General features: G+C 42.6%; 2 protein-coding genes across 2 annotated transcripts; both read right to left on the minus strand.

Moving 5' to 3' along the window:
• Positions 1-2,890: 2,890 nt before the first annotated feature.
• On the minus strand, positions 2,891-5,532 carry LOC119560113. The gene has a single exon (XM_037873462.1). The coding sequence runs from the start codon at positions 5,343-5,345 to the stop codon at positions 4,479-4,481; it is 867 nt and encodes a 288-aa protein (XP_037729390.1). The 5' UTR covers positions 5,346-5,532; the 3' UTR covers positions 2,891-4,478.
• A 13,331-nt stretch (positions 5,533-18,863) lies between these two features.
• LOC119560317 (keratin, type II cytoskeletal 5) lies at positions 18,864-21,048 on the minus strand. Its single transcript, XM_037873695.1, has 2 exons — positions 20,823-21,048; positions 18,864-20,194 (listed from the first exon to the last, which is right to left on the minus strand). Exons 1-2 carry the CDS (start codon positions 21,039-21,041, stop codon positions 19,475-19,477), a joined length of 939 nt encoding a protein of 312 aa, XP_037729623.1. The 5' UTR covers positions 21,042-21,048; the 3' UTR covers positions 18,864-19,474.
• Positions 21,049-24,932: the final 3,884 nt, after the last annotated feature.

Here is a 24,932-nt window from a genome sequence, read left to right on the forward strand (position 1 = left end):
GTACAAATGCTTTTTAATGGTTTAGTATTTATATATATTACTATCAAATTTTAGGCAATTGGGTATGTAATTGTATTATTAAAATAGTTTCTGTATGTGCTTTTATATGGAAACTTATCAGTATTGTTAAAATTCACAACTGATTCCAGCGCCGCGTGAATCAAGACACACAAGTTAAAGCCTCAAAAGAACGCAAGATAATTTCTGTCAGTCCCCACGTACTTCCCCACTATCTGAAATTCAAGAGCAGCAATTCAAGAGCAATTGGTATTTAAACAGTTTAATAAGGTAATATGGCTTACTTACCATTTTAAATGGGTTACGTATATTCTATCATTTATTCGTTTAAAGACGAAACGCTCTTCGTTACGTAATATAAACTTTTTAAGTTTGCTTAAAATTTACACTTTACGGGATAAATACATTTAACTACTTCATTTGTCTATTTGACGATGGCATTTTTGTGTGAGTTCGGTTTATATTATATCTCTTCATTTTCATATGCGGTATTCCATCTGGAATGTTGCCATGGCAATACGATAAGCTAGAAGCCCTACATTTCGACCCCAGATTTGGACAGCTCCAGTACACAAAGTGCCTCAGCCGCTTACCACTCGACAGCGACAAAAGCAATTAAGCGGTCTTCGCCTGCAATGCAAATTGACCTGCTAATCAAAGTCCTCACGCAATGTGCGGCATAACCGCTGAGGCGATGCAACGGCCGTTCGATAATTGCGATCGATTGTTGTTAACTGCATAGCGTAATTTAAATTGACCACAAGCGACGATGGCCAGCAGAAGCGGCGGCCAATCAGGCGTGCCGGGAAAACGCTCGAGTGGCCAAAACTGTTTCACGGCTTTGCGGGCTCGTGGCCAATTAACTTTCAATTAATCAAAAGCAATGAAAACTCAGATGATTTAATGCATGGTGAGCAAAGCTGCGCCAACAATTGGTGTAATCATAAATTCAGATGCGTGCTTTGTCTGTCGAGTGTCGAGTGTGGGAAAAACGTGCTGGAGCGGAAAATGATGGCAGCGGCAGCAATGCCGAGCGCCTAATAATATTATTAGCCGGGCAGGCAATCTGGCTCTTCATTTCGTTTATTTTCATTTTTGCTGATTTTTGCCTTCAGGTCCCCGGCTGTCTTTCTGCTGGATTGCTGGAAAGCGCAGTGCTGCAAGGCCGACAATCAACTTTGGCTTCGGGACCGCCCCTGGTTGTTGTCTACGTTCTGGTGACCTGCTTTCCGAGTCGGAGTTGGCCCAAACTCGTTTTCATTTCGCTGAGCATTCTGCACACATTCTGCGCTGCGACGCCGCCCTTGCAGGCATCCCATCCACTTGGCTTTAACCTCCCACTGCCCCCCGTCCGGTTGACAGTGAAATTGCTTTTAAATTGGGCATTCTGCACGATCCGAAGCCCTCCCCTCAGCCTTGTGTGCCCCCGCCATTAACTCTTCTTATGAATTATTGCAAATTTTGTGGTTTCTTATCTGGTTTTTCAGAATGTGAAATTGCAGCTGGTGGTGCAGCGTGGTGCTGATGCTGCACCAGTTTGGCTGCCACCGAGGCGGCGTTTCTCTAGCGGCACAACCGTTGCTCGCTCCAAATCACCCAGTGGGGCTTTCGTTTTGGTTAGCCGATTTGCATATACCATGTTTAGCAGCAGTAAACGAAATTTATCAGAAACGAAATGGGAGCCGAAGAACGTTAACAATCTCGTAAAGCGATTGTGGATATTGTGGGACATGGCGGCCGACTAAAGTGTTGAGTAGAATATTTAAAAGCTAATGGAGACTACAAATAATTATTGTCTTACATTTTAAACTAACCTTTTAGTAAGTGGTATAGGTTTTCAATAAAATAAATTCTCAGAAAGTTAATAAAGTAAATGGCCATAAAACAGGAAAATGCATTTATAGAAGGAAAGAACATATAATTAGCAGTATGTATTGTATAAATACCTCATTAACAATGTTTTTTTTTCAAATTTTATACTCACACCAAATGTATTTCCCAATATATATATATCCTCCTTCTGTGCCAAATGCGCACTTGAAAATCAAAAGTCTTTTCTACTTACCATTATAAATTTCTCTGACAAGTGCGACTCTCGCTCTGGAAATTAAAACGAAAACACCCCAAAGCTAAAACGCCTGCCTAATCCCGTGTAAATCCTCTAAATGGCTGTTCCTTACATTTCGACTGACATTTGGTGGCACCAAGCGGTCTCTTTGAGATAATTTCCAACCGAGCGTAGCCCAAAATTTTCGTAATTTCCATTTGATTAAGTGAGCGGCGTTGGCCACAAACCAAAAAATAAGACTGACAGTGGTCAGTCAATGTTTGCTCAAGCCTGGCAGCTGCTCAAATGAGTTGTTAACATTAATGCGCATTAACCTGTCTTTTGTTTTCGCCGGGCATTCGCTGGGCAGCCGCAACTTGGCCACATTTAGAGCGGCTTGGAAAACGCTTTTTGGTCTTGGCCATGTGCCACGATTTCAGAGGCTTTCCACTGGGGTCTGGGCTGCTGTTTCGGTTTCCTAACTGTTTACTTTCACTGTCGGTGGCTCGAGTTGTTTCTGTGGCCGTCAGAAGCCAGCGGGGTCTATTGGATTTTCGTTAACCTGTCTTGGCCAGACCCCGGTCATAATTATTTACACCTATTAACGGGCAATCTTTGAAATTCGCTGGGGCAACTGGGTCGCAAATCAATTTCACTTGAAATGAAAGCATTTCGGCCCAAGATGGACTTGTCAACGGCCAGTTTTCGTCTTCGATTGGGAATTATGCATAAAGCTTTCGGTTTTGTCGTTTCGCTTTCACCCCGTGGTATGCCATAAATTACAGAGACTTGTCTTGATTTTCATTGATTTTTTATTTATTAATCTTCCTTGCTTGTGTTTTTTTCAACTTTTTTTGTGTTATGTTTTTCATCATTTTTTGTTTAATGACATGCATGTGTGACAAAGAGAGGGGGGTATTGTAGTCTATGGAATTTACATTCTTTTGTGAGTGAGTTTGTGATCTGTGTGAGTTGCCCACTTCTGCAGCTTCACGCTTCTTCTTCGTCTTCATCGTCATCTTACTACTGTTGCCGGAGTTATAAGGTTGTGAAAGCGCCGTACGACTTTGCTTAAAATATTTAAATTAAAGTAGACGACGTGCTGGCGACTCGAAACTTGCGGCCGCTGGCTAGAGGGCCCTCCAAATGTCATAAACAAGGTATTTTTAAGTTGATAATTAAAAATCTGTTTAGGTCCACAGGGCAGGTGAGCCCGACACCAATCGGGCCGACAAGCGCTTCGAGTCGCTCGGATGCATAAAGTACGCTTAAGGAGTTAAGATATTGAAAAAAAATATGTTTAACATTACGGGGAATTACTGGGTGTGTGAGTAGCAGTGGGCTTTGTTTTTTGGGAAAGTAGAGCGCTAGAAAGTGACAGATGCAGAGGCAGCAGAGGTCGGCGGAAAGAGATGGCAGATAGGAGAAATGAGAAAGTTGAAGAGTCGAAGTGGAAGTCGAGTGTCGAGTGAGGAAATAGTGGCTCCGAGGTAGAGCCGGAAAATGAGTTCAGTTTGGTGTGGCGATGTGTGTTCGGAGACCTATGGCAAGTGATGGCATGCGAATGACCAAAACTATGACTCAGTTGAAGGCGAGAAAATGAAGGATAGTCGTGGATAGAGTAGGACAGTTTTTCAGAAGATATAGCATAGATCGAGATAGATGTAGAAATAGTGATAGAGATAGACGTAGAGTTAGAGCTAGAGGAGTTAAAGCTAATAGTAGGCATGCTTGTTGCTGGTGTTGTTGTATTGTAAGACTAGAATTGCATGTGAAGAACATAGTTGAACAGGCAGAGTATAGAGTACAGGTATAGATTGTAGAGTTAGGATTTGTACGTTGCTTCGATTGCATGGCAATCGGCAGAGTTTTGGTATAGGCAGTATACAGTTTAAGATGGAAGCACAGATATAGATAGATAGAAATAGATGGAAATGTAGATGTAGATGTAGTTGTAGCTATAGATATAGATATAGACTGACAGATGAGAGTGCATTACGAATAGATGCAGTCGGGTGATCGAGGTGCTGATGGTTCGGGGAAGTGCTGTGCGAGCTTAGACTTAAGGCTGAGTATTTGCAACTTGTGGGGTAACTCTCGCTGGCCGCTCTTTTTACAAACTTAACTTTAGCTTCATCAGTTTTAACAACTAACATATATGGTTCTGATTCTGTTCTGTTCTGGTTTTCTGTCCGGTTTAACATTATCTTGCGTGTGTGTGCGATTCATTCTTTTTCGTTTTCATTGCTTGGAGAAATAAATAAAATAAATTAAATTAATAAATTAATTAAAACGAACGATAAATAATGTGTGTTCCTCATCGAGAGTCTCGTGTGTGTTCGCGATTCTGATTCTGATTCTTCTTCTTGAGTGATTTTGATTTGTGGTGTGCTTGCGCTGGTGATCCTGTGACTTAGGCCTGGACGGGCTTCTGGGCACCATAGGCCAGGTCCTGGGCGTCGATGGAGCGTCCCCAGCCGCCGTGACCGCTGCTGCCGTAGGAGGCCGAAGAGGCTCCGGCATCGGCGCTGTAGCCACTGCCGTACGAGTCGTGGCTCGCCGAGTGGCTGCTGCTGTGGTGTGGGTGGGCCACCACCTCGTAGGTCACGTGCTTCTCCTGCGACAGCAGCTTCTTCAGCCCAATCACGGCGGACAGCACCAGGGCGATCTTACCAATGAGCAGGGCCTTGCCGGCGATCAGGGCGATGGCGCCCAAGAGCAGGGGCAACAGGGCGGCGGCCTTCAGGGCGACGAGGGCAAGGATGGGTCCCAGGATCTTGGCGGCCTTCTTCTTCTTGCCACGGCTCTCCTCGGGGGCGTTGGGGTCATTGGAGCCGAACAGGGACTCGGAGGCATCCTCGAGGGCGCGGCCCGTGGAGCTAACGGCCTGCACGATGTCGGCGCCCTTCAGCTCCACCTTGATGGTGTGCGAGTTGAGGAAGCTGCTGATGCGGTTCAGGGCCAGGGACTCGAACGACTCGTCGCCGGAGATGGAACGGGCGGCCTCCTGCTGCGGGGCGTCCGGCGAGCGGACCACGGTCACGCCCTCGGTGAGGGCGAACTGGTCGCGGGCGCCGAGGACCTTGTCCACGAAGCTGAACAGCTTGTACTTGACGCACGAGACGGAGTCCTTGCGCAGACAGTCGCTGTAGATGCTATCCATAATGTCGTTCTCGCCGCCGATGGCGTTGCGGGCGTGGCCGCGCGTCTCCTCGGCGGGAAGGGCGGCGCTCAGGGCGACCAGACACAAGACACCGAAAGTAACTTTATGGCTTGCCATTTTGCGTTTTGGATTGGTTGGTTTTTTTTTTTTGAGTTGTTCTTGCACGAATTTTCGAATTGGGTTCTTTTGGATAGTCCTTTTGTGGGTCCACACTACACTTTCACGTAGTTCGGCGGCGAACGCACTTTCTCTTGAATGGAAAACTGTATTTTTGTGTGTTTTTCGGTCTTGGCTGACTGCTGCTGCCGTATAGCTGCTCAGACGGTTAAGGATTGAATGATACAATTTTCCACCGCACACGACAATTTATATACGGCGGCAGTGGCAGCGACTTCGGCATCGGCATGCTCATCTGCTGCGAAAGCATTTCTCCGCCCCACCACTCGCCCCCTGGCCACCGGCGGCGGTTCCCCCAAACTAGTCGTGCAAGTTTCTCGCTTAAGTCTTTCGTTTGGCCAGCCAACGGTAATGCGCAGTCGACGCCGGCACCGACGGCGGCAGCGCTGCAGCGGCTCGGTCAGCGGCAGCTGGAAAAGCATTGTTACTGTAATTTGTAAGCTGTCGCTGCCGCTGCGCTGCTTTCGCCCGAAGTTCATGTAACATTGTCAACAGTCGCAGCCTCCTGCCGGTGGGAAACCAGCGAATAAACACAGCCACTGCCACGGCCAGCTACTTTTACCCGCCGGGAGAGCGGGCCAAAAGTGCCCAAAATCGTAGTCGTAATCTTAATTGTCCGGGCTTTAATTGAAAATGAGTTTTTTGGTAAAAGTAAGTAAAAGCATTTCCCTTTCAAGCTCAGTCGAGCGTCTGGAGCGAGCCGCTCAGGTGAACAGAACGGTAAATTTGCATGTTCAATAGACTGTCATTCCAGAAACGATATATTTAACTCTGTATCTAGGTTTTAGCAAAAGATACCACGAAGTCACATTTTCACAACAGCTGGCATATTACAGTTATTAAATTACCAACAGGATTTAGTTTAAATTTGAGCTCTGACTAAAATCTATTTTCCAAATAGATTACGTTTATTTTTTATGAAGCAGTTTTTAAACAACAACTTTATATAAATATTTCCCTATCATTTTGACTTCAGAAATACATTTTCAGATTTTTTAGCGGTTCTGTTAGGCAATACATAAGTAACATTTTTAAATTTTAAAAATAAGAAACGGTTAAGAATATTTCGGTTTGGTACATACTTAAAAATAAATTCAAACAAATACTTTTCTACATTTTTTTTTCTCTTTTTCAATTTTAATCATTTTTAATTTGTTTTAAATTGTGTTTTTAACATATTTGATGTTGAACTAATGCTTTCTTAATACAAGGTTTAGAAGGATAAAAAAGAATGACTTTATAATGATGACTTAAATTATTTATTTAATATTTGTCTGAAAAGCATTTTATAACAAGTGCACTTTTGTATTCAGCATATATTGCTAGGCCATAAAATTTATCATTTGGAATTCGTCTCTTGGAATCGAGATATTTTGGACATGGCCAAGATATGATTCTTGTGACCGCTGAAAAGCGTCATGTTAAAATAATGATGACAATGACAAATTGATTTCGGTTTGTTTTTCTCTGTGTGTGGTCATTAGATATTCCGAAAAAACCGATCACGTTCTGAGGGCAGGGAATCTATGCCACAACCAAGTCAGCGACCAGAAAGCAGTGACAGTGCCAATAATAATAATCATAACCCCATTCAGAAAAGGGAAAGTCGCGGATACATCTGCGAGAAATGTGTGGTATGCGGTGGTCTGCCCTTCTTCACGATGGATGTGCAAATTTTATGCGTTGTCAAATAGATGCGGCCAAAACAAACAGCTGCCATGGCCAACTGGCAAAGCACACCACTGGCGTCCAGCAGGCTGAGTTATCGACTTGCAAACACCAGTAGCGCGACCCACAGCTGTCCCCAACTAACTAAGTTACTGGCCAAAGTGACTAACTAACTGGCTGGGACAGGTAAAAGTACGCAAATAGACAGTGACCAGGAGCCCAGGCAAATGAAAGTCATCATCTCATCCCCGGGCGAGAGAGTTTTAAAATGCGAAGTGCGAGTGGATCCACAGATTCATGGATCGCATCGAATCTCGGCAAATGACCGCGAGCAGGATGCGAGTGCCGCGCAGCGGACCCCACGAAAGTGTTGAAAATAGTTAATTAAAGTGTTATGAATGTGTGAAAATGCAATGAAAATGGGCTTATGAATTGGGCCCCAGCAGCGGCGGCCGAGCGGTGTGAAAACGCTTTTCCAGATCAGCCAAAGCTCAGCTCAGACAGTCTTTTCCCAGTGAAAGCGAATTTCGTATGCATCTGTTGGCAGGGAACCGCCACGCATTGCGTGAATCTCCGACTGAAGTTCACAGAAAGAAAATATTCCGTTATGACAAATTTACTAAAGAAATTATTAACGAAACTTGCTTAGTTTAGTAACAAGTTATTTAAATTCTTCTGAAAATGATCTTCGTGTTTTTCCAAGAATTTTGCATAACAATTGAATAGAAACAAGAATTAAATTTCGTGGATAATATAAGAAAAATACAATTTTTTCGGCCCTGCACATAAAAAAAGCCTAAAGGTCCCACAGCACTCGGGTAAAAAGTTTATAAAAATTCGGTTTTTCAAAAGTATACAACAAAAACGTTGTTCTAAAAGCCCCCCAACCAAGTTTAAATAGTTACCCCAAAATGCAAGCAACTGTTTTTAAAAGTATTAAATTATTTATTTAATTTACATAGCTACCCATAAAATAGCACACCACTAAATTTTCTTTGTGTGTATTAATTAAGTCTGCAAACACAATCAGTTTTACAATTGAAAAGTTAAAAACAGTAATAAGTGGAATACACAGAAGTATAAGTAACTGAATTTTAATCAAGTATCAAATAAGTTTTTGTTAATTTCATTTCTAAAAACTTATAAATTTAACATTTTTATACTCGTTACTTGTAGAATATAAGGGTATACTAAATTCGTCGTAAAGTATGTAACACTTAGAAGGAAGAGTTTCCGACTCTGAAAGGAATATATGTTCTTGATCAGCATCACTAGCCGAGTCGATCCAGCCTTGTCCGTCTGTCTATAAGAGCTAGAAAGATGGGACTTGGCATGCAGATTCTTGTGCTTCTTGCGCAGCGCAAGTTTCTTTCAGAGTGCCACTTCCACAAACGACCAGAACACTGAATCCCGACTGGCGCCATCGTTTTTTTATGATTTGTATAAATTTAAATGAGGTTTTGTTCTTAATACCCAATACTTATCTACATGCCGAATGTTATTGAAATCGACCTAGTCATTAAATAGTTATAGCCAGATAATAATCAACATTTTGCCAATTCTATCGAGATTTCACACCACATGCTGCCAATAAACTGTTTTCAGAAATACACCACCAGTTTAGGTGACGTTATAGGATAGGTGGCGCTAGATGGCGCTATAGGCTAGGTTTGTTAATGAAAAAATTCAGATTTAGCTGAGTAACGGGTACCTAACAGTCGAGGCCATCGACTATAGCGTTTTCTCTTGCTTATAATTAAAATCCTCTTCTACCAGTGCATTTAGGGATGCAAATGTGCTCAGGCGCCGAATGTTGAATTATTTGACATTTAATTAAGTTTTTATATTCGCTGCTTTGGGAGTTGTTGCATGCTGAAAACATGAGAAACGACACTTTCACTGCATTTCACCCCGCAGACCTCGAATCCGAGTCCCGCCCATATGAATGGCCACCGCAAGAGCCAGCCTCCCAGGCTGAAACCAAGAGTGCATCGCATCGGGATTGGATAAGGCCTGTGAACCGCTTTTTGTTCTATTGTTGTGGCGGCCCAAATCAACAGGTTGCGTTTTGCCTTTGTCTGGTAAAAATGAAGAGTAAAATCCATAATAGCCCAACGGGTTTCAGCTGTAGACCTTAAACGCCGAAATCTGTGGCTGTGAAACGAGTTGCAGAGCATGAATATATATAATACTATATATATATATAAATGTGTGTACTTATATTTTATTTATATCGCAGTTGCCATTGTGGCTGACACTGCAGCAGTACACAAAAAAAGAAAGTTCAGGTTAGATTTTCCTTTTCCATCATAGACAACAACATTCACTGCCGCGGCGCGTGCAGCGCTGCAGCTGGAAAATGCAAGACTACGGCCAACAAACTTACAACCCAACTCAAAAACTGCATGAATGAACGACTCAACGAACGGATGACGAAGTGAGTGCCGGACCTAGCACTCCCAATTGCCATTCCCATTGCCATGGCCATTACCATTACCATTACCGTCGAGTGGGTGTTGACATACACCGAGACAAAAAATGACAACAAACTCCCACCATGCCAATGATAATACTGATGGCACTGCAGTCAATCACGGAGTGAAACCGCAAAACAAACTGCAACTGCCACTTAATATCTTTATTTCTAACTTACAGAGCGGCAACAGAGAGTCAAGTGGGCGTCATTTCTTTGGCCCAGTTCAAAAAAAAACCTAAGGCCAAGAGATGAGAGGAGTTTTTAAGGCCCTAGACGTCGACACCTAGTTGCTCTAGCTAAGTAAAGCCTTAATATGATCGTTTCTGCAGAACAAGGATAATAATCAGAATTTTATCAGTGCAATGAAAAGTACCCCAACATATAAAAATGATTAAGATTATGAGAAATATTATTTATATCCATGTAAGGTAAATTAACCTGACGTAAAAATGTAAATACTGCTATTAAAAATGTAACTTCATTAGTGCTACCATCATATCTAAAATAAAATTTTTGACTTTCTTGTTTTTCGAACTTTAAAATTAAGTTAAATAGCTATTTACTATCATTTAATTTAATATTTCTGCTGCACCATTACCATTACTTTTTCAGTTATAGAATACAATTAAATTTCTAAAAGTAAAATTTCTATTTTCTTTATCTGCTTTAATGTGTACGGTTGAATGACTCATCAGGTTATTTGGCATATTTAAGCTTGTACTTAGCAAAGCAATTGACAACTTTTGGTTTTAACGCAAACACAGTTAACAAACTCTATAAACATGAGTCGGATTTCCAGCTGCGGGTAGTGTTCGAATACAGTGGTAATTGACTTTCTTTTAGCTGTTTATTGCCGTGTAAATGTGAGAATTTTCCCGGCCGGGGTTTACGACATAGTCGTAATGCCCGATCTTGCATTGAGAGATGCAGGCCCACTCATACTCACTTATGACTGCTTTAATGGACCACTGTCAGCGGGAATTGTGGGGAGTTGGCTGGTCTGCCTTGTCATGGGAACAGTGGACTCGGACTTAGCCCCCGAGGCGCAGGGAAAGGTCAGATCAGACGGACAGACACAAATTAGCGGTCTGTGCTGTAATCATTTAGCTGAAAAACCTACCACGCCCATTAGCATAACCGCCGAGCCGGCCCACCTGGCAACCGCCGCTGGAGATACAAATTATAAATGCACGAATCGGACTCGGAATCGGCCGCATTGCTTTCACTTTCCGTGGAGCGCTAATATGCATCTAGCGAGCCCAAAATCGAAAAACACAACCAAAAATAAAACATTTATGGATATGGCTCACACTCGAAATTATCTAATTCAGCCAGCATAATCAAAACGGTAAGGCTAATTCCATGGCGCGATGACGCTGTCGATGGCATCCATTGCGAAATCGGAGCACGGATGTCTCGGAGACATTTACAGACCGAAGCTTCGGGTATATTGACTAGATTGGCAAACTGGCCTGATGATATTAAACAATTGTATTTATTATTTATTTATTTTTTTGTAATATGTTCTCTGCAAGTACCCTTTCTTTTAAGGTGTTTCAATAAATATTTTCATCACATTATAGATAGACTAACTAAAGTCATTTTAGTATAATCGGTAGTTATTTATTTTGAATGACATTCATTAATTTGAATGTAATTTTGTTAAATCAGATTTGGCATTGAATACTTCACAAGGCTTTTTTGAAAGACGAAAGTGTATCAGAAGTACGCAGCTAGCGGTTCGTGATGATTCCATGTCTTGTTTATCACAGCATTTAGTTAATAATTTATTAGCGTTTGTTTATCTTTTCATTTTTATGTAATTTCTTCGCCGTTAAATGCCGCTTTTGTTGAATAATTGATGCCAAAGTGTAAGCAAATGATGTCACAATGTGGTACAAGGAAAGCAGGAGTCGCCGGTGGCGTTAAAAATTATATAACGTGTGAAAAACTTTTATGGCCCTCGAGTGCAGTTGTGCGCTGAAATTGGTTCGAAAAAAGCACACACGCCGTCGCTTTCTTTTGAAAGAGAAAGGGTTTCTTCTCCTGTCCTGAGAAACTTGCCGAAATTGCATTTTTTACTGCCCGATCTGTGGCAGCGCACGTGTGTCCGTCCCCGAGCCCTTTCGCTTTTTCCTCGAGGATACATTTTGTGCTTTAAACTTGCTTCTTTCGGTGCCACCAAACTTCCAGCTTCCGCAACTTTCACGCAATTGCTGCCGCAGCATAAAAAGCAGTAACGCCCTTGGTGCTGGAGGTTGGATATTGGCTGCTGGATGCTGGATGTTGGATGCTGTGCCCCACTTTGCGGCATAAATAATGCAACGATTTTGTGGCCCCAGGGGCAACCTTTGCGATCGGAGCGACCGACCGATCGTATGATGCGATCATTGCATTCTTTAAAGTGAAACTTCTGCGACCAGCGCGTATGATCATTGCGCTGATGATCATTCTTGTACCGCTTTTGTTTCTTCTACCACTCTTCTTTATTTTTTATTTTTTATGGCTGCTCAAAACGACGCTGTTAATTAAATTAAGGCAAATAAAAAGGCGCATAACCAACTGGTTCGCAATGAATGCGGAGGAAATGCTGGCAAGTGAATAAAGAAGACAATGTGTGTGCGCTGGCATTGGGAAACTTTCTTCTTTTGCTTTCAATGGTATTTCGGTCAGAAACTACTGCCAAGAGGAACGATGATGACGATAATGACACACTGAGGCTAAAGCTGAAGTTGAAGCCAAATCAAAGACCCTTCAGGTCGGCTTCGAACCGATTGATAAAACTGTATTTCCGGTTGACCTGCTACCACAATGGCAAAAAAGTGGCGCCCAACCGAGTGGATCAAAGTGGCGCCCAACGCGCTGAACCAAACTGGAGTGCCAGTGGCTGGCCAAGTGCGATATGGCCAATTAAAATCGATAATTAAGGCCTATTGCTCTTGAAAGCCCACACAGAAACATATATTCGCCAGATGAAAGTACTGGGCAACTATTTTGAGCTCTCGGCTCTGAGTCAAGTGTCAATGTCCAGTCCACTTGATGGCTTTTCGTCACGACTGTGGCGCAGCTTATGCGATGACGATATTAATAATGAAATGTGCATGCTTTTTGGCAGGAGCAACAACAACTTCAGCAACCTGAACAACAGCCGCTCGAAATCAACTTGAGTGAAAGTTTTTTGCTACGGCCCCAAACTCACTCTCCGTACGAGTATTTATGTCCATGGCCACAAGTGCGAATGCGAATTTGAACCTGCACCCCTCCGAAATACTCGAAAAATCCCATTAGAGCTGGTCAGCTGCTGGTCCAACGTCCAAAACTACACATTGTCCGCGTTTGTTTGCCATTTTGCCAGTGTTGTTTCCATTGTTATTGCTTATTGTTACGGCCATTGTCTCGTTGTCCCCGGTGTAATTAGTGCGCCGAAAGAAATTCGTTCGCAAGATCCCCGGATCCGAGGGGTTGACACGGGTCACTTAACGGATTATGATCCGTGCCCCCAGTGCTGACGCTGGAAAATTTCACACCTGACCTAAGCCAATACTTTCTGCCGCACCATTAATCATAATGTGTCCAGTGCGGCGGATGTGGTAAAAGCCGCCCCACTCTCCCCTGGCACCTGCTGCATCCAATCGACGCTCTATCAATGTCACACATTCGCTGTACTGCGGTCATTGTCCATTAAGAAGAGTGTGCCTGAAATTCAAATGACAGCGGTTGACATTCAGACAGGGAAACTGAGTGAACGCGGGACTATGCGGCGTATGCGTAATGGCATTTGCTTGCTTTGTAAACAGTGTTTGGCGGCCAAAATGAAGTGGGTAATTGCAGTTACCGAAATGTGCCAAACGTAAATGTAATTTGAAATTTAAAGTGCATGCTCATCCATTGCTTCCACTCGCTAGCTTCGGTAAACGTTTAAATCAATTTAATTTAAACAATTATCAATATTTATTTCAAATTTTCCCTTATTAATTATACATTTTATTTGTGGACTACATACAATATTTCGTTGTACCCGGCAGATGTCGCTGATAAAAATTAAGCGAGACGTGGGACAATGGGAAATCGTATATGTTTACGGGCATTTATTTTTTAATACGTCTTTCTATAATCCCGTAAGCTGACAATTAAAGGATGATTATTAAATGCGACAACCATGCAAAATGATTTTAATTTTTTCCAGCCAAAGTAAGCTTGTTTCGTGAAATTTAAAATAATAATAAGTTATTTATGGGAAATACTTTAAACTTTTAAAACATTACAGAAACTACAATTAATTGTATGTATCTCGGTGACTTTATAGCCAAGGAGACCCCATCCGAGAGACACACTTTCTGACTTATGAGAAACAAAATTGGCCTAAAGGCTTCAGAGCCATTTCCTTTTCGCAACTTCTCCTACTGGCTGGCAGTCGTGGCCGGGCCAAAGAGCAATAACTTTGCCGGCCAAAAGCTTCCATATTTATGTATGAGTAACTGTACACTCTTGAGAAAGTGAAACTTTTTTCTTGTGACTTTTTTAATCTTTCCGATTTATAATGCGCCTCACCCAAGGCGCTCGCAGCTGCCCAATCGAATTCGATGCTCGTCATCGATATGTCGATGTAACTGAGTGAGTCCCCGCTTTGTCTGCCGGCGGTTTGGCTTTATCGCAAGGCATAAATCGAGCCAAAAACGGATATGGGCAGCACTAAAAAAACAACACAAAAGAGCGAAAAAAAACAAGCAAAGTCGAGCAAGCCGAGCCCAAAGTCACCGGCACTTTCTTCGACTCGTTTAAATGCAGGGAAAGAAAAAATCGGCATTTAAAATATTTTTTTTACAATATTATGATATTTCAAATTTTTATACATATATAATTTTTTTAAATTAATTTCATAATTTGTTTGTAGATTTAGAAAAAGTCCCTTATTATATTTATTAAGGAATGACATACAATACATAAAATACCTTTTTAAATTATAAGGTGGTTGCATACCATTGCTAGTACCTTGAACCAAAGCATAGAAGATTTGCTGAATAATGATGATTTAAGTGAATAAATATTACAATTATGATAAACTTAATTAATATCGGAGCAATGTGATTAAAGGTGGCCCATATCCTATAAGTTATTGTGAACGGAATTCTACACATAGCCAGTGTAGTAATACATTTTTCTTTGTGTGGCTGCAGCCTCAAAAATGTTAGAAATTGAATATCGAATGAGTCGACCGGAGTGCAGCTACAGCAGCAGGCAACCGGTATCGAAATAAAAATATAAATAAAAATAGTTCGGTTCGGACTTTGAGCGCGTGGCAGCCACAGGCAACAGTCTGTCACAGCCACAGACATGGCCGGAGCCGAATAAAACCAAAAAGTCAACAGCACTCGGACTTTAATTAATTGTCAGAGGGTTGGGCTAGATATTTTGCTGAATGAATGGATGGCATGGGTCGGGATGGCTTCGACGAATGGGTCCCACCTCCGTATCGATGGCAGCTCATCTGGGCTGGCCGAGAAATTAATTTGGGTCTCGAGTGGCCAAGTGGAGAAAGGTCTGACCTACATCAGGTGATTTCCAACCCTACAATAACTTCTAATTGAGATATTTAGTGTTGCTCCAAATCACAGGCTCACACACAATGCCGCGGCACGATCGGGGTTGGCCAATCAGCTTCAAAAAGTGGGCATAAAATTGACTTTTATGCCCGCTTTTCTAGCTGAAAGTCTAATCATTATGGGACAGAAGACAGCAGAGACAATAACAATAGAGCAGACAATCCGAAGAAAGATGATGAAGATCATGACGACCGAAAGCCATAAGAAAAATAATCGTAAAAGTGAGAGTTTCCACTTCATAATCAGTTTTAGCTGCGGCTTGCCATTTGGCTTTTCGGCATAGACTTGGCTCTTTCTCTCCCTTCTACAACATCCGAACATATATATATATTGGTTGGCCAAAAATCGCCGAATCACGGAATGCAAATACCCAGCCACGCCTGCATTGTGTAATAGCCAAAAGATCGCGGAACTGAAAACGAAAGCTCAGGGAAGAAATTGAAAAAGAAACGGGGGCGTGGCCGGGCAGCATTAATTGCTCAGGTTTCACTTTCAAGGCACTTCAATTCCGTTTCATTACGAAAATTTGTCATTATCGTAATTATGATCGAGCGGGAAGCATTTCACATTTCACTTTCGTTGTCAGCGTTTTGTTCTTTTGTTGGCCCAAACGAGCGGCTCTCCAATAAACGGGTTTGGTTCCCTTGTTCGCTGATATGTTGACAATAAAGCGGCGGGCCGACAACTTTCACACATCAGCCGCGGCATTGTGCGAAAAGTTGTAAATGCCACTTGAAAATGACACTTTTACTGCCTTTTGGCCCAGGCCCAGATTCGCCGTCCAATCTTCGGCGATTGTATTATTCAATGTCAGCCGGCTTGGCTTGGCCTGGCCGCACTGAATTATGAGCTCGGCCGAGCAACCCATTGCAACTGGCCAGTTGCAACACTTTCACACACCGCAGCTGGCCCACCTGCCCGAATATTGGCTGCAGTGAAATGGGAACCAAATCCGTAAAGTGTACATTGACCCAGACCGACGACCACCAACCGCTGAACCCCCAAACACCCAAACCACCGAACTGTCGACCGCAAAACCGGAAAAGCTCTCGTACCCGGGCAGTTGGATTAGACCGCATGGACCACCAACTGACGAGTGCCTAGCTGGTTTTCAGACCGTAAAAGGCTCTGTCAAAGGCACCTGTTAGTGGATTATAGAAAAAAGTGCAAAACACGCCCAGTATGCCCGCAGGTTTTCTGCGCTTCCACTATTTCAAATATTACCTGTCAAATTGTGTTTGTCTCGCTTTTAGCCTCTGCCAAAAAAGGTGAACAAAACATTTTTAATTAAGAAAAACATATAGTTGTGGCTGCCCTCATCTAACTATAAAATATGAAATGGCTTTGTTTCGTTTTTTTAATTTGTGAGGTTTTCCCTTCGTAAAGTTCGTTTATTTTAAACGTACGTTCTGCGAAAATATATCGATATTCTCGATATACACATTTTAGTCTTTCTTTCTTTCACCTAAATGTTGGTTCAAGACTTGGAAAAGAAAGTCTTTTTCCGAACTTTCCTTACCAAGCTTTTAGTACAATTTTGAAAGGCTTTCGATCGCAGCTTTCTTGCCAAAGTCTCCGGAGAAAGCTGAAGATCTAATCCAAGATTATTTCAAAACTTTAAGTGAACTTAAGAGAAAGGCACGAATTTCTTGAAGAATACTTTGTAGTGTTTACCCTTAAGGAAGACTTTTCTCTTTCTGCTGGAAAATATGCTAAGAAAATAAAAAGGCACCAGATGATCTTCTGTTTTGCAAAAGTATACTGGACAAACTTGAGCATTTGTTATACAATGCTCAAAGCTTTTAAAAAATAATAAATGCCAGGAAACTCGTTCTCATTCAATTAAAAATCCTATTTTAAAAGAAATGCGAATTCATTTCAGCTATCTCTATGGTATCTCAAAGTCGGGATACCCGCCCTTAGATTTTTCTATTGCTCATTTTTTCCACATTTTAATATAGTTTACAATTTTTTACTCTATTTGTCTGATGAAACCTGAGCGTATTCATACAGCTTTTTAATTTGCAAAAATAACTACTTTGGTTTCTATAAAAATGTAAATTAAAAGCACACACATCGTTTTCTATTTATCCTTACAACAAATGCATTTTCCTAAAATCACGGAAAATGAACTGCGATGTTAATAACGATTTTTTTGTTTTTGTTCGTTTGATCATCTGGGTAGTGTGTCATAAAAAGATTCATTAGATATTTTAGGTAATTTATGTCATTTAATTTCTACAAATTATACTTTAATATTTAAGTTTGATATGCTATCTTATGTTACTTTCACAAATGATTTATGCATCTATTGTAAGTAATTAAATAACTTTGTAGAAGCGAAATACTTGACCATGGACTTAACATTAGGTAGTTTCTATTTAAGTTCGATTTAAAAATAGTTCAAAAATGGTTTATAATAGAGCCAATTCTGAGCTCGTTTCTTTAGGGCATAACAACCAGGGTCATTCCCAAACTTTTTATGCTTCAATACAAAATGAGTAAACACGCCTTTCTGAGAATTCAGTTGATTGATATGACAACGCCTGAAGGGTTGCTGGTTTCGTTTTCCATACTGGCTCCCAAAGAAACTCCAGACACTTTCCCTTTTCCCAGCAGCAGCCCATTTGTGACACGATTGTGCTCGGGAATGACTATGTTTTCGGTGTCTCGGGAATGTCTGTTTTCACTGTCGCCTCTGAAAGGGGGAATGACTTGGCGTGTTCCTACGAGTGCGTCTGGACAATGGCTATTGATTTCAAGCGTGACACCTTCAATGAAGAACTACTCGGAAATTTCACTTAGCAAACAACCCAAAAAGAAGAGTGTATAGAGCTCAAAGCGAGACCACGATTGTGGCTCGAAATATAACTTTAAACGGCGGCAGAGGCAGAACCTTGGATGCTAAACAAATCGAACAACAAAACGCCGAGCAGCCGAGCTGCCGGGCAGTCGGCCCCAATGAGCATAGAAAAGTGCTCAAAAGCGACACATTAATTGCTGACGTATTCGGGCCCAAAGAAAGCCAAGAGGCAGTCAATGGGCACAGCATCCAACATCCAACTGCCGGCTTCCAAATCGACTGACTGGGCCCGGCGAACTGGGTCATATTCATAAGTAAAGCACCCATCAGCGGCTGTAAAGTGCCGTTTTGCCAACCGGCAACCGACAACCGACAACCGACAACCAACAAACAACAACTGCAACTGATGTTCAGTTACTTAGGCTCAATTGAGCCGGGCCCATTTCGACGCCGTTTACAACTTTCTTTGGGCCAAAAGGTGCTAAGCGTCGCCCAACAATGGGCCTCTGGCAGGTGGAGAAATATTAAAATACAATACAGGGAGCCCCGCCTTGAATGAGCCGAAGTGCGCGTAGCTAAATGTTTGTTTTATTTTTTAGCAAATTGCCTTTGTTCGTACCCTGGCGGACCAGACGGAAGAAAGTGCAGTGAAAATGGGGATTACCCAGAAGCGGGGAAGTGAAATAATTGGGTGAAATTTTAGAAAACACTTAAAGAGTTCGATTTTCGGGCCTGATAGCAGAAAGAATGGGGGGATGAGCAGAAGTGAAATGAAAGTTGCGCCAGCCAGATGCAAATTGCTTGCCCAGACAACGCGGCGTATGAGTGATGCGGTCGAGGGCTGTTGAGCCGAGTTGCGTATGCAAATCGAAAGGGAAATTGTGCAGAGATGTGAAAAGATAGTCGTGTTTGTTAAGTATTTTTCATGTTTGAATTATTATTTGATTCTTTGATTTAGCAGCATTTGGTTGGGCTTTCCCGGGCGGTAAAGTGGGAAAGCCCAGATAGTCAGACAGATGTAGATAGACAGATAGATAGATAGACAGATAGATAGAGAGATAGAGGTACAGGTACAGATAGAGGTAGTCGTAGCACAGAGATAGATGAAAATAGATGAGAGATAGTTACAGTTAGATGGGCGAGGCGACTGCCTTTGACTGATGGAGCGACTAGAGGCAATCACTTGCAGTCCATAAATCAAAGGTGCAGCCATGAAACTAAGATATAGTACAGAGTAGAGTGAGGAGTGTGGAAAGTAGTGAAGATTCCTTGGTGGAGGTTATTGGCGGTTGTGTTGATGAAAGGTGGTGTGTTTGGGTGTGTCTTGTTATTCAGTGATTGTTTTTTGTTTTGTCTAATGGAAGGCACTTTGTTCGTCTCGCACTCGTTCTCGTTCAAGTAATAAATTAAAATAAATAATTTATAAGTAAATATAAATATAGGTCATCATTTTTAGCGATTGTTTCTCTCTCTCTCCTTGGCCTTCGTCCTTCGATTAGGTTAGCTGATGGCCAAATGTTTACCGACGAGCCTGCTTGTAGCCCTGGTAGGCGATGGTCTGGGCCACAGGCGAGCTGTAGGCACCATGGGTGTCCCAGCCGGAGCTGCCGGCCGAGGACCATCCGCCGCTGGAGGCGCCACCGCCCGAGGACCATCCTCCGGTGCTGGCAGCCGACGATCCGCCGGAGTTCTTGCCGCCGAACAGACCGCCCAGACCGCCGAGCAGACCGCCGCCGCCTCCGGAGCCACCGATGCGTCCCAGTCCGCTGGAGGCACCAGCAGCCAGAGCCAGGAAGAAGGCGATCACGGACACAACCAGGGCCTTCTTGGCCAGGAACAGCAGACCGAAGATGGAGCCAACGCCCAGGACGGCGATCTTGGCACCGACTCCCAGCAGGATGGGCAGGAACTTCTTCAGCAGCTTCTTCTTGCGGGTACGGGACTCAACCACCAGCTCGCGGAGATCGGCCTTAATGTCATCGGGAATGGCGCGGGCCACGCTGCGAGCGGCGTTGGCGAAGTTGAAGTTCAGGGAGCGCTCAGCGAAGAAGCTCTTGGCGTTGTCCATGAAGTAGTTGCCCATCTCGGCGGTGCGGGCCTCCACGCTGGGAGCGGCCTCAACGGCCAGGGTGTTGTCCAGGGACTTGCCCTGACGTCCTTCGTTGGCCTTCACCAGGGACACGCCGCCGAAGAGCTCGATCTGGGGGTTATCGAAGACGGACTTGGCCTTGCGGAAGAGCTGTGGAGTAGGGAGTGGGGTTGCGAATTAGTAGGGGCTTTAAAGCTGATCAATCTAAGATATAATGTATGACTGAGTGGCTGATTTATAGGGCTAATGAGTGGGTTTTAATGGCTCACAAGTTAAATAGTAGATTGTGAAACTAAAAATAATTTAAAAGCTTTTTGCTCTAAAAATAGCTGATAAATTGTTAAGTTAAAGTAATCACAAAGAGTGATGAAAATCAATTGCCTTGTATTCTTTTAGGTTTAGAAAACTAAGAAGTCATTTTTTGTAATGAGCAAGTTTAGGAAACACTTTTAAGCTCTTTAGGTTGAGTGGTAAAGCTGTGTTTCACATCTTCCTGTCACATATGTCAATTGTATCTGGTAAACAGTGATTTTGTTTTCATATTTAACACTCAGGTGAGTAAAATACTTGTAGCTTGACAGGAAGTCATGAAGACACACTTTGGCACTTTCACTTTAGTAATATCCTTCGATTCACAAGGGCTTTGCACTTGATCAGGGATCAATGGATTGATTGGTTTCACTTTCACTGGTTAGCCACTTTAGCAAATGTTCTTGATGGGGTTTGGTTTTGTGTAATCGTGGGGGTGTGTAATCCTCGAGAGCTAGTTAATCCGTACCGTGAGCTGCAGGCAAGAGATGGAGTCGGTTTCGAGGCACTTGGCAAAGGCGCCGGACTGCTCGTCGGCGGCCTTCACGGGATCGGCGGAGATGCCTGCTGCAAGGAGCAGGATGCAGGCGGTGGCTACGAAGAACTTCATGCTGGCGGCTGGGTTGGTGGATTGGTGATTTCTGCGACTGAATTCCTTGGGCACCACCGAAATCACTGGTGTGTTCATTCGAATGGAACAAGCTGCGGTTTGATAACTTTTCGCCGCTGTCAGGCTGTTTTTAAAGAGTTTCCAACGTAGCGGTCGCCTCGGCAGCGGCATAACGTAAAATTATGTAAAAAGCGCCAGTGCCCACACACACAGCTAGGGTCTCCGTCTCCGAAGAGCCCTCTTCCACACGTGTCTGCGCGCTCTTTCTGGCGCTCTGCGAAGGCAGCAGCCCTCTCTTTCTCGCCGCGGCCGGCTCTCCCTCTCTCCCACTCTTTCTCGGCAGCTTCCAAGCTTAGAAGACGCATTAGGCAAGCGCAGGCAGAGACTTTTGTCTGCTTCCGCATTAAAGAAAGTCGCTGCGCATGCGCATGCGAAGACGCGTCTTCTGTCTTCTGTCTTCGGCCGACGTCGGCGCAGGCAGCAGGGCTGTTGGTTGTGAGAGCGCGAGAAAGTTTCCAGTGGAGAGCAGATCCAAAGCCAAGGTTGTCTGTCTTCTCTCCCCCACACACACACACAGAGATTCGGGTGGAGAGCCCCCAGAAGACGCTTCTTCCCGCAGAGTCTTCTGCCCATCTCCTCGTATTAACACACGCAGACAAAGAGATATAGTTGCTTCTGGAGCCTCACAGATTACAACACATGAGGTGATAAACAGGTGCTGCGCAGCTTAACCCTCCACACACCCCGCCCCTTAACCCCTGGAAGCCCCCTCCCCCCGGTCGCAGCCCAGACCCCCCTCATATGTATGTCATATATTCTTCTGGTTTTTTGTTAATTTTTTGAACGCTTTTGTTTTTCGGGCACTTTGCCGCAAGAAATGAAAGTTGTGTGTATGATATTTTCATACTACTGTTATTTTTGGCCCCTGGTCTGTATGTCATCTCCGTTTTAGAGCCCCCTCTCCATTCGGTATCACCGAAAATAGTTTTGTTTACCGCATGTGCGCGCCTTAAAATTACTTTTCATTTTCGTGAGTTTATTGTGGGTCTGTTTTTATTACGCAACATAAAATGTGATTTATAAAGACAGTTATGTAACTAGGACAGGGACCGGAGAAAGGATAGCACAGGGGTAGGATCTACGGCAGCGATAGGCACGTCCTGTTCGGGCCTTTCTTTCAGGCAGTTTGAGTACACAGGTGAAAACACCTCTGCGGACATAATCATAAGAAACAACCTGACTCGGCAATTGTGACACATTAGTCAACAATTTGAGCTTAGCAAAAGTGCAAATAACAGCGCGCTTCAATTGCTCAAGTGAAATGAAAGAGAAATTACACGAAAAGCAAACAAAAACGGATGCGCGCAAGATGCGAGATACCCGCAGATGATGGACTAGTGCACTGAGAGAAAATATATGTAAGTTTGAAAGTTATTGTTAGAGGTCAACTTGACATAATAAAGCTTTAAACTCAACAAATGTAGTACAATTTTGTGTTCCATTTCGGAAATGTAAATATTACTATTTATAGACTTTTTTAGGTTTCCGAAAAGTATGTAACAGGTAAAAGGAAGCGTTCCGACCCAATATACATTCTTGATGCGGATCACTAGCCTTCATTAAAAAGTTGTAAACAAATAAAGTGTACCATCTCAGATACAGCCGATTTTCTGTATGCATATCTCCATCTCCCTCGCACTCCCCTTAGCTGAGTAACGAGTATCTTATAGTCGTCGTAGACCGTCGACTAAAGCGGTCTTCCTTGTTTTAAAATATAATTTTGCTATTCAGTTTTTTTAATAAGTCTTTATTTTAAGTGGTAAACAATGGGTCTAATTCTATCAAAATCGATCTGCTATTGTTGGTCTTTTTTAAATGATATTGTAACAATGAAGTGTTCTTATATATATTGAATTTGCATTTTAATGATAATTAATCAAATTAAAGCTAAGCTTTATGTGATTCATTAAACATTTAAACATTTGTGTAGTGAATTAGGTATAAGGTTCTACTTTGTACAACTAGGCATATCTCAAGTAAACAAATAAATATAATATTTATTTAATTACACAGTTTTTCCAACATTTGGTATAAAAAAAATTGAAAATCGTTCATCAAATTACTTACTCTTAATATAGTATCTTAAGGAACAATAAAATGTATCATACAGAATAGTATTTATTTTAAAATCAGCTTCTTTTTGCTTTAAATGGCCATTTAACATAATAACCACGTGATAAACATAATAATCAGTATCACATCTGCAAATGTTTTCCTACGGAAACTGACATGATAATATTGAAACGAAATTATATGATAATTCAATGCTTTTCTTGCGGTGTGCTCCGTTGGGTGGTTGGTTTCTTGGAAAGATCCGAGCTCCCGTTTCAAGGTGAATGTCTGTGACTGACGACATCCGACACTATCATACGGATCTGCTGCGGTGCAGCTTACGAAACCCCTGAATCATCCGCATAATGGGTGCCAAATTGTCGATGGGCGATGGGGCGTATGTGTAATTTGCTACCACAATTAAATCAGCTTTCAGTTGGCCGTGTGACGTCAATCGATATAGGCGTGCAGTGGTAAAAGTGTAAGGCATTTCGTAACGCAACATCAACGGCAAAATGGGTGCAGCCTCCCAGAGGAGAAAATCAAAACAAGCGATGCGATCTTTAAGCTGGAATTCCGCTTTGGGTTTTCTTCGGCCCCCATAAATCGGCATACATTCGGATGCAAATGGGTTCAGAGCTGCAAAAACATGCAAATTCGAATGCCGCTGCACATCCGTCTTAACGGCCGAACTTATGTCGGTTCACGCGCCGAGTGTGAACGCCTCCATTTGTCGGCTGGCATGTGCCAACGGCCAACATCCAACTACCAAACTACCAACTGCCAAACGGCCAAGAGCCAATGGCCAATGGCCAAGAGCATGGCCAACAGGCTTGGCCATTCATGCGAAAAGCAGCCGTCCAAGTGTCCGATGTGTGTGCTTTTTATGAATGAATTTCGCTCGTAGTTGGACCTGGCAAGTAGTTGCTGTTGCTGTTGCTCATGTTGCTGCTGCTGTCCGATGTTGCTGCTGTGTTTGGGGTGTTGCTGTTATTGTTTATGGCTGTCACAGAGCAGGGTAAACAAATCGCAAGTGTCTCTAAACGCTCCGAAAAAAGAAAAACAATGCACAACTTGTGCTGCTGGCATATTACATCAGCAACTGACCCAATGGACGTAAACACTTTTGGACATTAAAACTGTTTTCATTTTTCACCCCTTCTTTATTTTCCCAAAAATAAAGGTTAGCTTAGTAACCAGAGTTGAGAGGGACAGAAATAGCAATCCTGTTGCCACCCACAACAGCCAATTCAGATATCCTTTGTTCCCTTAAAAGAGGTCAAATTTACCTTGCTTAACATACAAAAGGAGTGGTTGTATAAGTGTGCTTTCGTTTGCGATATCATCTATCAAATATTTTTGGTAAACTTTGTAGTTGTGGATATACGTAAGCCAAAGGTCAGCTTAACAACTGTACGTAGCTAGGATGTGAAGCCAAATGTTTTTGGCCTTTTTATACTATTCTTTGCATCATTTCGTATGGTTCCGAAAAGGATTTGTTACGTCGAATGAACATTTTAAATTCCTCTGACCTTTGAGCTTAAATGTCATTAAAAATTCCTTTATTCTTAGCAGAGATAAATTTGCTGCAACGGGTATCTAAATGTTTTACCTTAAATGATTTTGTCTATTACATTTTCAAAACAGTATCAAAGTTGTAATATTATTTGTTCGCATGCAGAAACCCTACTTAAAAAATATTAACAATTATACCTTTAACATATTAAGTAAAATAAACGATTGGTTTTCCGTTTTTAGTAACATAAGTAATATTTTTAAAAACCACCTTATTCTGTGATAAAGCATTTACATTATTTTTTTTTTAAACTTAAAATTAAAATAATGATAAAGCAATTA

This window comes from Drosophila subpulchrella, unplaced genomic scaffold, assembly GCF_014743375.2.
Source record: "Drosophila subpulchrella strain 33 F10 #4 breed RU33 unplaced genomic scaffold, RU_Dsub_v1.1 Primary Assembly Seq354, whole genome shotgun sequence".
NCBI classification, from domain to species: domain Eukaryota; kingdom Metazoa; phylum Arthropoda; class Insecta; order Diptera; family Drosophilidae; genus Drosophila; species Drosophila subpulchrella.

Bases quoted from the DNA above. Each gene is read 5' to 3' on its own strand.
- LOC119560113 (XM_037873462.1), bottom strand. From the start codon at position 5,345: ATGGCAAGCCATAAAGTTACTTTCGGTGTCTTGTGTCTGGTCGCCCTG.
- LOC119560317 (XM_037873695.1), bottom strand. From the start codon at position 21,041: ATGAACACACCAGTGATTTCGGTGGTGCCCAAGGAATTCAGTCGCAGA. The intron at 20,195-20,822 runs GTACGGATTAAC...CCTACTCCACAG, and splicing joins TCTCTTGCCTGCAGCTCACG to CTCTTCCGCAAGGCCAAGTC.